Raw genomic sequence first — 15,396 nt, 5'->3', positions numbered from 1 at the left:
GGGTTGTGGCTCAGAGGTTGTGGCGCTCGCATAGTATGCATAAGAACCTGGGTTTGATCCTCAGCACCACATAAAATAAAATAAAGATATTGTTTAAAAATAACTCAATTTTCAGAACATCATGTCTTTATCAGTGTTGGCATGAGGAGAGGGGGAACCTTGGGGGAACATGTCTTGGTGTAAATGCTTTACAGATAATTCTCGGTCTTTCTTAATTTTTTAAACAATGGAAATTCCAGAATTAAAAGCTGCGTTGAGATTGTATAGTCTAACCTCTTACCTAATAGTAATCTTTTTATAATACCATTTCTGTCATGTGGTCCCACAGAGGCTACTTGTATATGCTTAGCAATAGGCTAGCATTTCCATTATTTGAAACTCAAATTCTTAGAAAAGTTTTCCTTACCTTGAGCCACAGTTTACTGCCTAATAACTATCACCTGGCTATACCTTTTACCCATCAAATAGCACCACTGTACCTGGGTGCCCACCTGAGGAGGACAGAGGCTCAAATCTAGCACCATCTGCTTGCTATTTGTGTCTGAGGAACCACATTTGCCCAGAGACTGATGCCTTTTTCTGATTGACTATGATGCTGCGTGGGCTAGCAGAAGGCCTAACAGAAGGAAAGCTTTTATGTACTTCCTTTCAGATCACAGCCCTGTACATGGCACAGTTAGAAGGAAAAAATTAGGCTGAGTTCTAATATTCTAATTTTTGTTTTTCTTTTTTTTTTTTTTTTTTAAATATTTATTTATTTTTAGTTTTCCGCGGACACAACATCTTTGTATGTGGTGCTGAGTATCGAACCCGGGCCGCACGCATGCCAGGCGAGCGCGCTACCGCTTGAGCCACATCACCAGCCCCAAATTTTTGTTTTTCTTATCTCTGGGTGACTTTGAACAAATCATTCCATCTTTCAACCTCACATTCATTTTAAGTAAATTAACACCTCCTGAACATACCCTAATGGACCCAAATATCCTTAATGAAAAATGCTTCTATAACTCATGGTCAAAATTACTATGACCACATCATAAGAGAATCATTTCCGGGGCTAGGGATAAAGATCAGTGTGAGAGTGCTTTCCTGGCATGCACAAGTCCCTGAGTTTAATCCCCAGCACTGCAAAATAAAAATTTTTATAATTTTTATAATGTTTTGCTTTGAAGGGAGGCTGAGAAGACTAAACTTCTTATAGCTGCACAGAAACAAAAGGTTGTGGAGAAAGAAGCTGAGACGGAGAGAAAAAAGGCCATTATAGGTACTTTGACTTATTTCTGAAATGAATGTCTCTAAGAATCTGTGCTATGAGTTGTCTTGTTCTTTGTTGGTCTCAAGTTGGATATTGAGAAGACTCAAATAAGGTGGTATCATCTGTAGTGGAGAATTCTGGAAACTTCATTATGCATTCAGATGTCCTGAAGCCTTTGAAAGAAGGTGAAGCCAATATTTAATGAAGTGTCTTGGCTCTCCATCATGTTGTTGACTGCCGCTGTTGTCTTTTTCAAGTGTAGTGAGAAGGGCTAGGGTGTATGGGCAGCTTTAATCTCTGGAGTAGAATTTTCATTTATTCAATTTAAGAATAAGGAAGTTTTTTGGCCAAATCTCAAGTTAGAGTATGTGTCCTTGCTGTTATCATGCACCAAGTTTTATTTGTATAGATAACTGCCATCTATGAAAGTACAATAGGATTACTTACAGCTCATTTTGAATTATATTGTAGGATACTGTGTATTAGATTGCCTCTTTCGTCTACAGTTGATGCTGAGTTTAAGGACTTCTTTTTTTTAAGTAAAAAAAAAATATATATATATATATATATATATATATATATATGAATGTACAAAGAATATATAGGAAGTCTTAAAATTTTACCGTATTTTAGCTAGGTGTAGTGATGCACACCTGTAATCTCAGTGACTTGGGATGCTGAGGCAGAAATATTGCAAGTTTGAGTCAGCCTGGGTAACTTAGTGAGAACCTGTCTCATAAAATAAAAAGGACTGGAGGTATAGCTTAGTACTAGAGTACCCCTGAGTTAAATCTCCAGTACTACCTTTAAAAAAGAAAAAAAAGGATTTTGCCACGTTTCCTTAAGATATTTTCTTTAAAGAGAAAAAAAAACACAAAAACTATATATGTCTTTGAAGCCTACTTTGTCCCCTTCCCTAGTCTTATTTTTTGACCCTTCTTCTTAGAGCAGCTTCTGTTCTGAAGTAGCTGTATATGTTCTTTTTATCCATATTTTAAAACTTTTATTTCTAGTATGTAACAATAAACAGCTTATTTACCTCTTTGAAGCTACAAAAACAGTATTATACTCCCTTTTATTTTACACTGGCCTTTTTCTGACCATTGAAATTTATTCATATTGATACATGTTCATTTGGTTCATTTTTAACTGCTGGGTAATTTCATTCGGAGTGAACCTCGGATTTTTTTCTGATGAATTACTGATAAAGAATTTGCATAGTTTATGGTTTTCCTTATTACAGACACTACTGCAATAATGTCCTTTTTATGCCTTCTATGCAAGAATTTGCCTAGAGCAGGGTTATTCAGTGCCGGGTTTCTGTTCTTGCGACTAAAAGGCTCAGGGGTCACTCTAGTTAAACTGGGCTAACTGGGCTGCACGAAATAACCACACAAGAGACACAAATACCTTTTTCTTTGGGGTTGCTCTGACGGCTCCTCTGACCTTAAGGGTCCGCAGAAAGAGAGAGAACGAGAGCACATGCAGACCCCTTTTATTGAGGAGAAGCTATTCAAATGAGGCAAGGGGTAAGGTTTCAGGGGGCTGAGTCTGTCTTCATGATGTCCACTGTCAGCAGGTTGACTGACACCTGGATAGGCCACACCCAAGGGCACAGTAAGAGAAGGGGACACACACAAGGCACTTCCATGGAAGATTCTATCCTAAACAGGGCAAGGGGTTATATTACAAAGCAATAGGTGAGCATAGCTTCACCCATGGGGCTGTAGCAAGACACACACATTTCTGTGACTGAGCGCCTCAGCACCCAGCTGGGGAGTCTTAACTCAGTCACCTGTAAGGTTGGCCTCCCACAATTCAGCATGTGGGGTGGGGCAGTGTCCTATCACCAGCTATTCTTTTCTGAGCCACAATAAGATAAGCCTAAATATTCAGGTCAGAGTGAGTTTAGAAGTTCTTATAGCATTTTAACACAGTAATTTTTTGTTTTCTCTTGGTACTGGGGTTTGAACCAAAGGCAGTTAACCACTGAGCCACATCCCCAACCCATTTTTTTATTTTTTGAGACAGAGCATCACTAAGTTAGTGAGTTTGGCTTTGAACTTGTGGTCCTCCTGCCTCAGCTTCCTGAGCCACTAGGATTACAGGTGTGTGCTTCTGTGCCCAGTATGATCTCTCGTACATTGAATTAATAGTAAAAGATGGAATTTATGTTTTTATGTTTAGTTTTTAAATTTTTTTAGTAGTTCATTTTTATTATAGTTTATAATATATTGGTTCTTCAAACACACACACAAAGGCATTTTCCCACAGATAGTCTGAGAAGCACTGTACTAGAAAAACATATCTCAAAGTAGAATTGTTTCATCATAGGTTGTACATATTTTCAAAATTTACACACTGTCAAATTGCTCTCTGAAGTGATTCTTTTATTTTATCCTCTCTTCAATAATGCTGAATTCCAAGTTCCATCCTTCCATACTTGAGTTCCTCATTCTGCAAATCCACCTCAACTCTTAGAGCTATCAGACTTTTAAACATTTACGTCAATTTAATGGTAGTCTTGGTGTACCATGTAAGTTCAATTTTAATCTCCCTGATTATTAGTAAAGTTGAATATCATTTATTGGTCATTCAGGTTTCCTTTTTCTTTTCCCATATGAATTGCCTTTTAATGTCTACCCCATTATTTTTTTTTTGAACTGGTTTATAAGGGTTCTTTGTATCTTTTTAGTACTAATTCTTTTCTAAATTTATGCATCAAAATATCTTCTCTTAATTTGTTGCTTGACTTTGAACTCTGATATCTTTGACATACATATATATTTTAACTTTCACATAGTCAAATTGATCACTCTTTTCCATTATGGTTTGTGGCATTCCTATCTTTCCCTACCACAAAGTAATTACTATTCTAAAAGTTTTAAAATTTCTGCTTTTCGAATTTAGCCATGGAATTTATTTTAGTGTTTAATGTGACATAGAAATTCAAGTCTTTTTCCAAGTGACAAGCCAACCATTATTTATTCTACTTATTTCTAATGCATATATATCATATAACAGGATACTATATGTAATTTGTTGTATTGCAAAGATCTCTGTTTTGTTCCAGTTTTTTGATTTTGGTTTTGGTTTTGGATTTTTTGGTCTATCTTTTATTTCTAGTATGTAACAATAAACAGCTTATTTACCTCTTTGAAGCTACAAAAACAGTATTATACTCCCTTTTATTTTACACTGGCCTTTTTCCCAGTATTACCTTGTTTTAATTACTGTAGCTTTTATGTTAAGTCTTACTATCTGGGAGAATGAATTGGTCTCTCTTTAGCTATTCCTCTGAACTGTTAACTATTTCTAAAATTGTTCTGGACTATTCAGGGCCCTTTATTCATCCATATAAATTTAAGAATCAGCTCCAGTTCTATAAAATACTGTGTTGGGATTTTTTATTGGCAATGCATTGAATGCATACATCAGTTTGAAGAGAATTACAGTATTTATGATCTTGAGTGTTATATTTCTCCATTTACGATAAATATGTTTCAAAAATTATCACAATTTTCTTAAAATTCTCACACATGTGTTAGACTTATTCCTATATGTCTTTTAGGTGTTTTTTCTGTCATAAGTATGCTCTTTTTTAAAGACATGTTTTCTGATTGCTTGCTGCTTTTGTATAGATTTGCTGTTGATTTATTATTTAGTATTCATGCTGAAAATGCTATTACTCCTAGTAGTCTCTTGAATTTCCCATGGAGCAATCATATTATCTTTGAATAAGGACAGTCTTGGGTTTTTTGTTTATTAGCTGCGTACCTTTCATTTCTTAATTGTTTTTAAGCTGTGACTTCCTATACAGTCTAGAAAAGAAAGATAGCAACAGGTACTCTTGTCCCTAACTTTGAATAGTCCTAGTCCCATTTATTATATTTAATATTAATCTGTTAATGAAGTTTCCTTCTGTTCTTTCCTTGCCAAGAGCTTTTATTGTGAATGACTGTTAAAACTAAAAACTTCTTTTTACTTAGATTTAGATAAATATGTGATTGTTCATTTTAAAGTTGTTAATGTGGTGAATTATATTCATAGATTTTCTACTACTGAATTTTCTTTGTGTTCCTGGGTTGAACCCACTTGATCATGACGTAGGAGGTTCACTGTAATAGATTTCTCCCTTGGGTTTGCTGATAAATTCCTTTAGAATTAGTACCTTTTTTTTTTTTAAATGAATGAGATCCATTTATAATTTTTCTTTGTTCCATCAGGTTTTGTCTGTTTTTATTTGGGGATTTGGGTTTGTTTTTCTGTAATGATTCTCCTAGCCTTAAAATGAATTGAACACATCTTTATTTTCTGTATTTTGGAGCATTTTGTGTACGATAAGTATTATCTATCTCCTTTTATAGATCTGGTGGAACTTAACATTTTGGTCTGGTGGGATTTGTGGTTTGGGTTTTGCTTGTTTGTTTTTGTGGTAACCCTTAACCTACTGATTTAATTTCTATATTGAGTTTAGATCTGTTATTTGTTTCTTTTTAAGTCAATTTTAGCAATTGTTTTGTTTTGGAAAATTGTCCATTTATCAGATATTTCAAATTTGGAGGCATAAAACTATTTATAGAATTCTTTCATAGCACCTACCAATCTGTATGCCCCTTTTTCATTCCTAATAGTATTTATTTGTGCCTTCTCTTTTCCTGAATCAATTTTGACAGATCTTATTTGTTTTTTCCGAGAACTAGCTTTAGGTTTTGATTTTGTTGATTCTTGCTTTCTTTCTTTCGGATGTTACTTTTATTTGCTTTTATTAATTTCTTCTTTCTACTTTCTTTGAATTTACTCATTGGTTTCTTTTCTAACTCCTGGAAGAGTTAAATACTTTTAATTCATTAACTTTCAGTTTTTTCAAATGGATTCTCAGTTTTATTCTAAGTTCTGTTTTAACTATTTCTCGGAAGTTTTGAAATGTATTTTGTTTACTGGTGTTCAGTTTTACTTCTTTTAACAATATTCTCATAATAATGTCTTTGACTTATGAATCATTAAACGTTCTGGTTCAGTGGGTTTTGAGGGTCTACCTTTTTTATTGTTTTCCAATGTGAATGTATTGTAGTCAGAAAATAAGTGCTATATGGATTCTTAAGTTTTTGTTGAAATTGTTTTGTGGTCCACCTATATACATTGTCCTTTTCTGTAAATGTTCTGTGTGCTTTAAAAGATTGAATATATATTCTCTATTTGTTGGATGAAGGTTTCTCTATATATTCATTAATTCAGGCTTATGAATTGCGTTGTTCATCTGTATTCTTCTAATTTTTGTCTTCTTGAGTAATCAATTATTGAGACAGGTGTGTTAGAATTTCCCAGTGTGACCATGTATTTGTTGACTTGTGTTTTTTTTATTTATTTATTTGTATATTTTGGGCCTGTATCATTAAGAGCACTCAGGCTCAGGATTGTTACATTTCCCTGGAGAATTCCTCCTGTTTTATGGTAATATTCTTTATCCCTAAACATGTTTTTTGACTCAAGATCTATTTTGCCCGATGATAATATAGCTGTGACAGATTTCTCTGCTTTTTTTCTTGGTGTATCTTCCCATCCTTTTACTTTCAACTTTTCTATGTCGTTATGTTTTAGGTGTGTCTCTTGTAAACAGCATATAGCTGGATTTTGTTATCTTATCCAATGTGAGAATCTATCTTTTAACTGGTGAGTTTTAGTATTTTTATATTTATTGTGGTTACTGCTGTATTTGGGTTTGTTTGTATCATTAAATTATGTGCTACTTACCATACATTTATTTTCCTCTGCTGCTTTTTCCCTTCATTTCTGATTGGTATTAAATTGATTGAGTTGTCTTTATTCTTTTCTTCCTTTTACTTGACTGGAAGTTTTACATTCTGTTTCTGGAATGTACAAACTAGACATTACTGGTGAAATGTTAATACGTATACTTGACAAAGTCTAAAAGTTAATCGTTCTCTACATTCTGTTCTTGAACAGTTCTTTGGAATACTTTAACTCCTGTCTCTAACCTACATATTATTGTTGCCTTGTATTTTAGTTGCATGTTGTTTTTATTCTCCCATTGATTATCATCATCATTATCATTGATTCTTATAGTAAACATTTACCTTGTTTACAAATGTTGAATAATTTTGTCCTATACTGCTTCTGGCAATTTGTTCTTTTCTCTGTTAGGTTGTTTTATTTTGTTTTGTTTTACTTTTTCCTTTCAGAGAAGGCTAAGTAAAAGAAAACTTCGGTCTTCAGACTTCCTCAGTCTAAAAATGCTTTTATTTCATTCTTGAATGGTAGTTTAACCTATAATTCTGCACCAAACTAAATTCATTTTTTCTTTATCACTTTGAGAATATTATTTTATTTTATTTTTGTTTAGCCTCTATCTGTTTACAAGTATACTATCAGTCTAATTGTTTGTGTTGAGTACTTAGTCTTTCTTCTCTTTTTGCTTTTAAGACCCCTCTGTATTTGGGTATTCTCCAATTTCACTATGATGTGTCTGTGCAGAAGAAAGTTCTTGTTAGTGAGCTGGTGGGTGGAGTTCTTTAATCTCCCTTTCACTGGAGTCACAGCCTCCAGAGATCTTGGTTTTATTCAGAAGTCAGTTCTAACAATGCAAGGAATGCTATAACCCAAGTGTCTCTCCCTTTCTTCCATTAGAACCACCCTCAGGGCTGCCCCTGTACAGGCTCTCAGCTCTCCCTTTATTCATGTAACTTTAGGATCATTCATTATTTGTTATGAACTCAGCCCTGCATTAAAAAACAAATTTGTTAGATTTTAACAATACTTTAAGGTGCTGCTGAGAGATTTTGTTGTTGTTGTTGTTTATTAGCCTACTCCACCACTTTTCTAGAACTAGAAGTCTGGCCATGTTCTTCATTGTTTTATTCCCACATGACAGTATTGAGGGATTACTACAGTAGTTTCTCTGTGTTGAGGCAACATTCTCTGGGTTCTAGCTTTAGCTTCTACATGGCTCACCTTTTACTCAAATTTTTTATTTTGAGTTTCTTCTTACAATTAAATTACTAGCCTAATAGTTTGTTTTTAGGATAGTATAATATAGATTGAATTTAGTCTTATGGGAAAATAGGGAATTAAGCCTTGGAGTTGATAAAGGATACTATTCTCTGGAAAGAAGTACTTGGAAATTTTCTCACCGTTATGTGCTTTCCCCAGGGGCCAGAGATGAGATGTGTTAAAATACAATCATATCTTGTTATCTGTGGGAATTGGTTCCAGGACATCTATCCATACCTCATACCAATATCTGCAGATGCTTATGTCCCTTATATCAATTTTTTTATATAATTTATGCTTATTTTCTCATATACTTTAAATCATCACTAGATTACTTATAATAACTACTACAATACAAAGTCTTTATAAATAGTTGTTATATCGTATATGGAATAATGACAAGAAAAATTGTACATGTTTAGTATAAACATATTTATTTTATTTCCAAGTATTTTCAGTCAAGAGTTGATTTAATCTGCAGATTTTAAAAATGCAGATATAGTATTTGTTATTTAAGTTGAAAAGAATTAAGAATTTTTTTTAAGAATTGCACTCTGAATTTAAAGTAAATTAGAGTCTCTTTTCCCTGGTCCTGGGTCCTTTGGTTTGACCAGACGTCTACTGAGGGTGTTTAGTTTCTCCCATGTGTACTTGCCTGCTGTACCTAACATGTTCACTTCAAATGTTCATTTTCACTTTTCTCAGATAAATTATCCAGCTTTTTGTTTTATCTTCTACAGCAGTCAGGATATTCCTCCTTTGATATTCTTTTCCTCATGTCATTTTCCTGATGGCAACTTAGCAATAGATCCAGAGATATTAAACTAAACTTCTTAGCCTGTCACTCAAGACTGAGGCCTTGTAGCCCTCTTTCTCATCTTAATTTTTGTTGTTTTCTCTCGTCAACTGGCTATGTATCCCCTTTCCATGGACTTGTTCATCTGTACCTTTTTGTTTCCTTTTTGTTTCCTGTCTTGTCCATTCTTCCCTAGAAGATATTCTATGTTGTCATGCATTTATGTTGCTGTTTTTGTTCTGTAGTATTTTTATTAAGTGTCCTTTTTTTCCCCATTAACTTTTGAACCATTGCTAAGTAGTATTATGAAGGACTGAAACTATTGACCTTTTGTACTCCCTCTTCCCACAAAACTTGCACTGTCAAAATAAAACAGTGAAATAGGAAATAAATTCCCTCTTTTACATTTGAATTCCTTTGTTTACAATCTAAATCTATTAAATTTAAGGAAACAATTAGCTATAAAGCCTCATGTAAATAAATGTTAGACTGTGCACTGCTGATTCTAAGTACCAAAGGAACTAGAGAAACATTTTTGAGTATGTCTTCTGTTGTATAATTATAGAGGCAGAGAAGATTGCACAAGTGGCAAAAATTCGGTTTCAACAGAAGGTGATGGAGAAAGAAACTGAAAAGCGCATTTCTGAAATTGAAGGTACATTGGGGACAGTGTGAGGATCTGTCTTCCTTCAGGGATCAGCTCTTGATTGTTTTGGGTAGGAAAAACATAGAATATTATGGCCTGGAGGGAATGGCTGGCCTGATATTCTAGATACAAGAAATTTTTGACTGTCGTTACATATCTAGCAGTTGCCTTGGCTTGTGACTCTAGTAGGTCTACATTTCATTTCCTTCTTTAAATTGGGGCCTATTATTTTATTCTCGAAGTACAATAATTACTCATAATCAGTTGGTTTTTTCTTTGGTTTTTGGTACCAGGGATTAAGTTTATGGGCACTCTACCACTCAGCCACATCCCCAACACTTATTTTTGTATTTTATTTAGAGACAGGGTCTCACTGAGTTACTTAGCACCTTGTGGTTGCTGAGTCTGGCTTTGAACCTCCGGATCCTTCTGTCTTCACCTCCTGAGCTGCTGGGATTACAGGCTTGCGCCACCATGCCCAACACTCATAATCAATTGTAAAGAATATACAAGACAATAAATCCTATCACCATCAGTTTCTTTTTCACCTGTCAGCAACAGTGATAACAACAGCAAATTAGCCAGGGGATAAAGAAGCCTCAGTTTTCATGAAAAATCTCAAACTCATTGATGTCACATAGTGGCATGTTAATGTTGTTAGCTCACAGTCTTGCGGACACTTTGAGTTATATACAGCTGCTTCCTATCTTTCTGTGCTGACTCTGGGTAAAAATTGGAGGAAATTGGGATAATGCAGTAAATAGAATAGAGCTTACTCTTATATCTGTAATTAGTTACTTTACTTGAAACCAATGGGGTAGGAGACTTTGGGTAGTGGGAGGTGGAATGGGAAAGTAAAGGAAAGAGGGAACCACTTCAGGTAAAAAAAAATTAATGGGCTCAGATTTTTATTCAGCTTCCTTGACAAGGAGCTGTCTGTTTAGGGGCTGGGATTTAAAAAGTGCTAATGTTATAAATTGTTAAAGTGAGGTAAGCATTGAAATATTAAGCAGTGTAAAAGGGACTGTTACTCTACTGAGGGAACAGATTGACAGTATTTTTTTGTTTTTACACATCTCGACTGTGTTTTTACTTGATAGATGCTGCATTCCTGGCCCGAGAGAAGGCGAAAGCAGATGCTGAGTATTATGCTGCACACAAATACGCCACCTCAAACAAGGTGACTGGCTTTCTGTGCCACATTCCTATTGATAGTTTGGGCTTTGCCTTTCCAAGATATCTAATATGATAGAGCTGAATTTATCTAACATCAAGGAAGGATAGTGACCAGTCAGTCCTTCAGCATTAGCCAATCACTTAGCAAGACATATGGCACACCATATTATTGGGTAGGAAATTTTGAATGGTTCCTTATAAAAGTGAGGACTAAGACATGACATAAATCAGTTCATTTGTATTGTAATGTAGAAACTCAATAATTAGTAAAGTTGAAGAGCTTGAAAGAGGGACAGGTAAAGACTGAAGTTCATTTAGAATTGCTTTCCAGATAAAGTTATCTGCCAGGTAGAAGCCATGCTTTTTAAGAACGTTCTGTAATGCAAAAATAAATAAATAAATAAATATTACCAAAAATAATAATAATTTTTTTAAAAAAGAAAAGACTAAAAATAGATCTTCTTTTAAGTTATTATCATCATGCAACATCAGTTCTAAAAAACATCAGTAATAAAATGTTTCTTCTTAAAAAAAATAGTTCTTGGCATGTCAGAAACATTCTTGGCATTTAGGATGAGATACTTTTTTTTATGTTGAAGACTGTGTCATGCATTGTGTGGGATATTTTGCATCTCTGGCCCTTGCCTACTAAATATCTGTAGTGCTGACCAATTATTTTAACAACCATAAACACATACACACACACACACATTTTGAAATGCCAACAATTGAGTACTCCTTGCATTTTGGATTTAAAAACTTTTAGTCATGAGAAATTTCATGTGTGATAACACTGAGAAAGAAAGTAGATTGGGTGATGTATGAGTGAACAATTTTTGTAGAAGGTTTGGGTTAACTAGAGAGTAAAGGCTAAGTGAGCAGAAATTATCTCATTAGGAGGCAGCTACAACCCCTATAGGATTCTGAGAAGGGAAGGATAAGTCCAAGATTTGTAAGGTGATTAACTGAGTTGGTACTGGTAAAAGATTGAGATAAGTTGCTAAGGTGTATGATGCAATTTGAAGGATTAGAATTGAGATTTAAGGTATAGACAGAGCTTAAACTTTCAATTTAGAAAAAAATGATATATGGTAGGTTTACAGAATGTGAATTGTCAGTACTTGGGAAACCAGTATAAATTTAGAAATAAACCTAACATTGAAGACACAGCTCTATAGAAACAGAATGTAATTTGTTCCAGATGAAGGCAAGAAGGAAAATTTTAGTTTATAAAACTAGAAGACCACATCTGTAGTAGTAGAAGCTGGACAGGCACAAGTATTAAGATCTTGCTACTAAGATCAACTTTATTCTCAAAGGGACAAACGTTTTATGCCATTTTGAAAAATGCTACTCAAATACCAACCTATATTATAAAGGCTTTAAGAAGTAATATAGTTGGACATTTTGACCAGACATGATTGCAGTGTTTTGACAACAGATGTGAATCAACTGGAGAGTATAGAGATCCAGGGAGTGAAAGATGTGAGAATGCAGAGAACGGATGTTATGGAACTGTGAAGGACAAGAAGGGCTTTTGCCTAGAAGACAGATTGGGACCCAAGACAAGGAGAGGATTGCTAAGAAAGGTCCTAAAGGGCTTTGGGAGTGTATATTTTGGGAATGGTGGAAATGAGTTTTAATCCAACCCAGAATGGTTTTTGGTTAGATATATCTTGGCACCATGATTTAACACTGACAGGGAAGGAGATCTGATAGTCAACAAACATCTGTCTATCATAAGCTGCTTCTGGGTAAAGGCAAGATGCCAGATAGTAACTTCTTGAGATTTTCCATTTCTAGAATTTGGTCAAGAAAAACAGAATCACAAACAGCTGATTATAAGATGATGAGCCCAGGCCCTTCATTGGAAACTCCAGCATCCTCATCCATTGATCTGTATGTCTCTCTCAAGAGAATCAGTAGAAATTTAAGGTCAATTACAGTATGATTTCAGCAAGATGAGAAGTGTATGTAAAAGTACTTAACAGGCCCTAAGTCACTATAGAAATATTAATTATTATCACTAGTTATCATTATTTGTTGCTCAACACCCTCTTTCTTCTATTAAAAAGTGAACAGCTTCTCCTGCATTAAGAGAGCTCATTTGAAGGAATTTTAAGTCAAGAGTTTTAACTGCTAATATGATAGCACACTCCAGAGTATCATTGGCAACCCTTCCGAGTTTCAAGAAAACAATAGGAAAAATGGATATAGAAAAAAAGAGATAATAACTATTACACCAGAGTATCCTGATTCCTTTGCTCTTGTTTGTCCTACACAGCACAAGTTGACCCCGGAATATTTGGAGCTCAAAAAGTACCAGGCCATTGCATCTAACAGTAAGATCTACTTTGGCAGCAACATCCCTAGCATGTTTGTGGACTCCTCTTGTGCTTTGAAATATTCAGATGTTAGGACTGGAAGTGAAAGCTCCCTCCCCTCTGAGGAGGCTATTGAACCCTCGGGAGAGAGTCCCATCCAAAACAAGGAGAGCACAGGTTGATGCAAGAGGTGGAAATGTTCTCCCATATCAAGATATGTCCCAAGGGGCTAAATGGGAACAGTGGTTATATGGACTCTTTGGATTTACAGAGAAGTTGTGCTCTGTCTGTTCTGGCTCTCTTGTGAATTGTCCTGGTTTGTCAGCTGATTGCAGGATAGAGCCAGCTGTCTGGCACTCAAATGGTCTTCTCAGCCACAGTTTATCAAGTCTCCTGTATGTATTCCTTTCTAAACTGGTACTTATGAATGAGGAAAGTCTGATGCTAAGATACTGCCTTCACTGGAATGTTAAACACTAAATATATAACAAGCTGTGTTTTTTTAAGCTGAGATCTATTGAATAATGTTTACATTGGTCCCCGGGGCCATGTGTGCTCAGCCATTCAAGAGATAGGAGGCCAGAGAGAAGACCTCTAAGACATGGTAAGTTAAAGAAGACTGATTGCACCTGGGATCCAGACTCTCTTTGGAGTCCAGTCCCAGTGTTCATCTGGGCGATTAACATTCAGGCCACTGAGGTTCCCCAGGAAATGATCTTCCACTTGAGCAACTATTTACTTGATATGATTTGCACCTTTGTTTTCCTACAGTCAGGTTGGTGGCTTCCAGGGACATGTGCTTTGCCATCCAACCAGAGATTCCTAATCACTTGTTTATTGCATTAGTAGGTTCAGAGATAAGGAGAGTTTGGTTTAAAGTTTTGAGGGAAATGAAACCTTTGCTCTGAACCAAAGCTCTGGGGCCCTGCATTCCCTCTGTTGGCTGATGACTGTGAGCATCACTGCCCCAGGCTCTGATGACTAAGGTGCCTGGTTTTTAACCACAGACAATTCCTTATATGTCACCTCTCAGCTCTGGCTGGCCAAGAGTGAGACAGGGCTTTAACTGCACATAGAAGCAGTGTGCAATTTCTAGCCATTCATTGCACAGTATTGTATCATAATTGCAGGAAGTTTTTATTTTTAAAACTGGATTTGGGGTACATTTATTTTGCCCCAGCACTTCTGTCTAAAGGCCAATACATAGGGCTGCTGTGGTTACTAGCACATTGATTCTCCTTAATATTATTCACAGAGTATAGAACAGAGTAACGTAGAAAGTATCCTTGGTCATCTTGGTCTCCTTCCTTCCTGGCCCTGGGATATTGAAATCAAAGTTGTTTCTCCAACTTTCACCTTCCTTAGAAGATCAGGATTCCACTGACTTCTTGGGCAACCAGTGAATTTAATTTTCTATGAGATGTCAGAGTTAACCTGTGGCTATAGGAGATCTACTTCATCTGGACCTCTTTTTTTTTTTTTTTAACTTCAGATTAACTTTCTTGAAACATTGTGCTCCATAGTTAGACCTAAGTTTGTGCAGCTTGTTGACACTTTTTTTGTACACTATGTTGAAGCCAGACAGAAAAGTCATGGGACCACTTCTAGAAACCTCTCAGCTGTCAGTCTTACAGCAGCTGATGGGTTGTGCCAAACACTTTATTTGGGAAAGTAAAGCCCAAATTTGGATGGGTCTTATCCCTGGGCCTTATACTTTAGAGGCATTTGTAATATGGAGAAATCATTCTTTCATTTCTTGCTCATTTAATTCTAAATTAAATTGTCTTTATGAGTGAATTTTTCTTTATCCGTACTTAAAAGAACTTTTGAATTATAAAAATAAATTCTTGTCATGTTGTTGCTGCAGATAAATGATTGTTGTGGGAAATCTGGATCCTTTACTTTTGTGCTTTCATTCCTAGAGATGTTTCCTATTCCCATAAGTGAAAAGCTATTGCCCCAAAGTGATGGCTGTGGGTTTTCTTACCAGCCAAAAGCCCTGATGGCAGGGTTGAGGAAAGAGGAAGTGCCATTGTGAAGTTTTAAAGAGAGCACTTCCATTTAAACACCATGGAGTGAGCTTTCCTATGCCCACTCAGTGAGCTCTAAGTCTAGCCATCCTTCAGGGATGTTCCTTTTGGCAAATAAATATACACTGTAATCTTGAAGTCTAAATTTATATGTGAAA

General features: G+C 35.5%; 1 protein-coding gene across 2 annotated transcripts in view; it reads left to right on the top strand.

The window, feature by feature from the left end:
- Erlin1 (ER lipid raft associated 1) overlaps nt 1–15,396 on the top strand; it is a 35,069-nt gene extending 19,673 nt beyond the window's left edge. For both annotated transcript variants that reach the window (XM_026394767.2, XM_026394768.2), the window contains exons 9-12: nt 1,173–1,264; nt 9,628–9,717; nt 10,809–10,888; nt 13,169–15,396. In XM_026394767.2, coding sequence (XP_026250552.1) covers nt 1,173–1,264; nt 9,628–9,717; nt 10,809–10,888; nt 13,169–13,390 — 484 coding nt within the window. In that variant the 3' untranslated portion in view covers nt 13,391–15,396. The remainder of the gene's footprint in view (nt 1–1,172; nt 1,265–9,627; nt 9,718–10,808; nt 10,889–13,168) is intronic.

This window comes from Urocitellus parryii, chromosome 5, assembly GCF_045843805.1.
Source record: "Urocitellus parryii isolate mUroPar1 chromosome 5, mUroPar1.hap1, whole genome shotgun sequence".
In the NCBI taxonomy this organism is placed as follows: domain Eukaryota; kingdom Metazoa; phylum Chordata; class Mammalia; order Rodentia; family Sciuridae; genus Urocitellus; species Urocitellus parryii.
The sequence above is the reverse complement of the archived record's forward strand: the minus strand, read 5'-3'. Positions and strand labels throughout refer to the sequence as shown.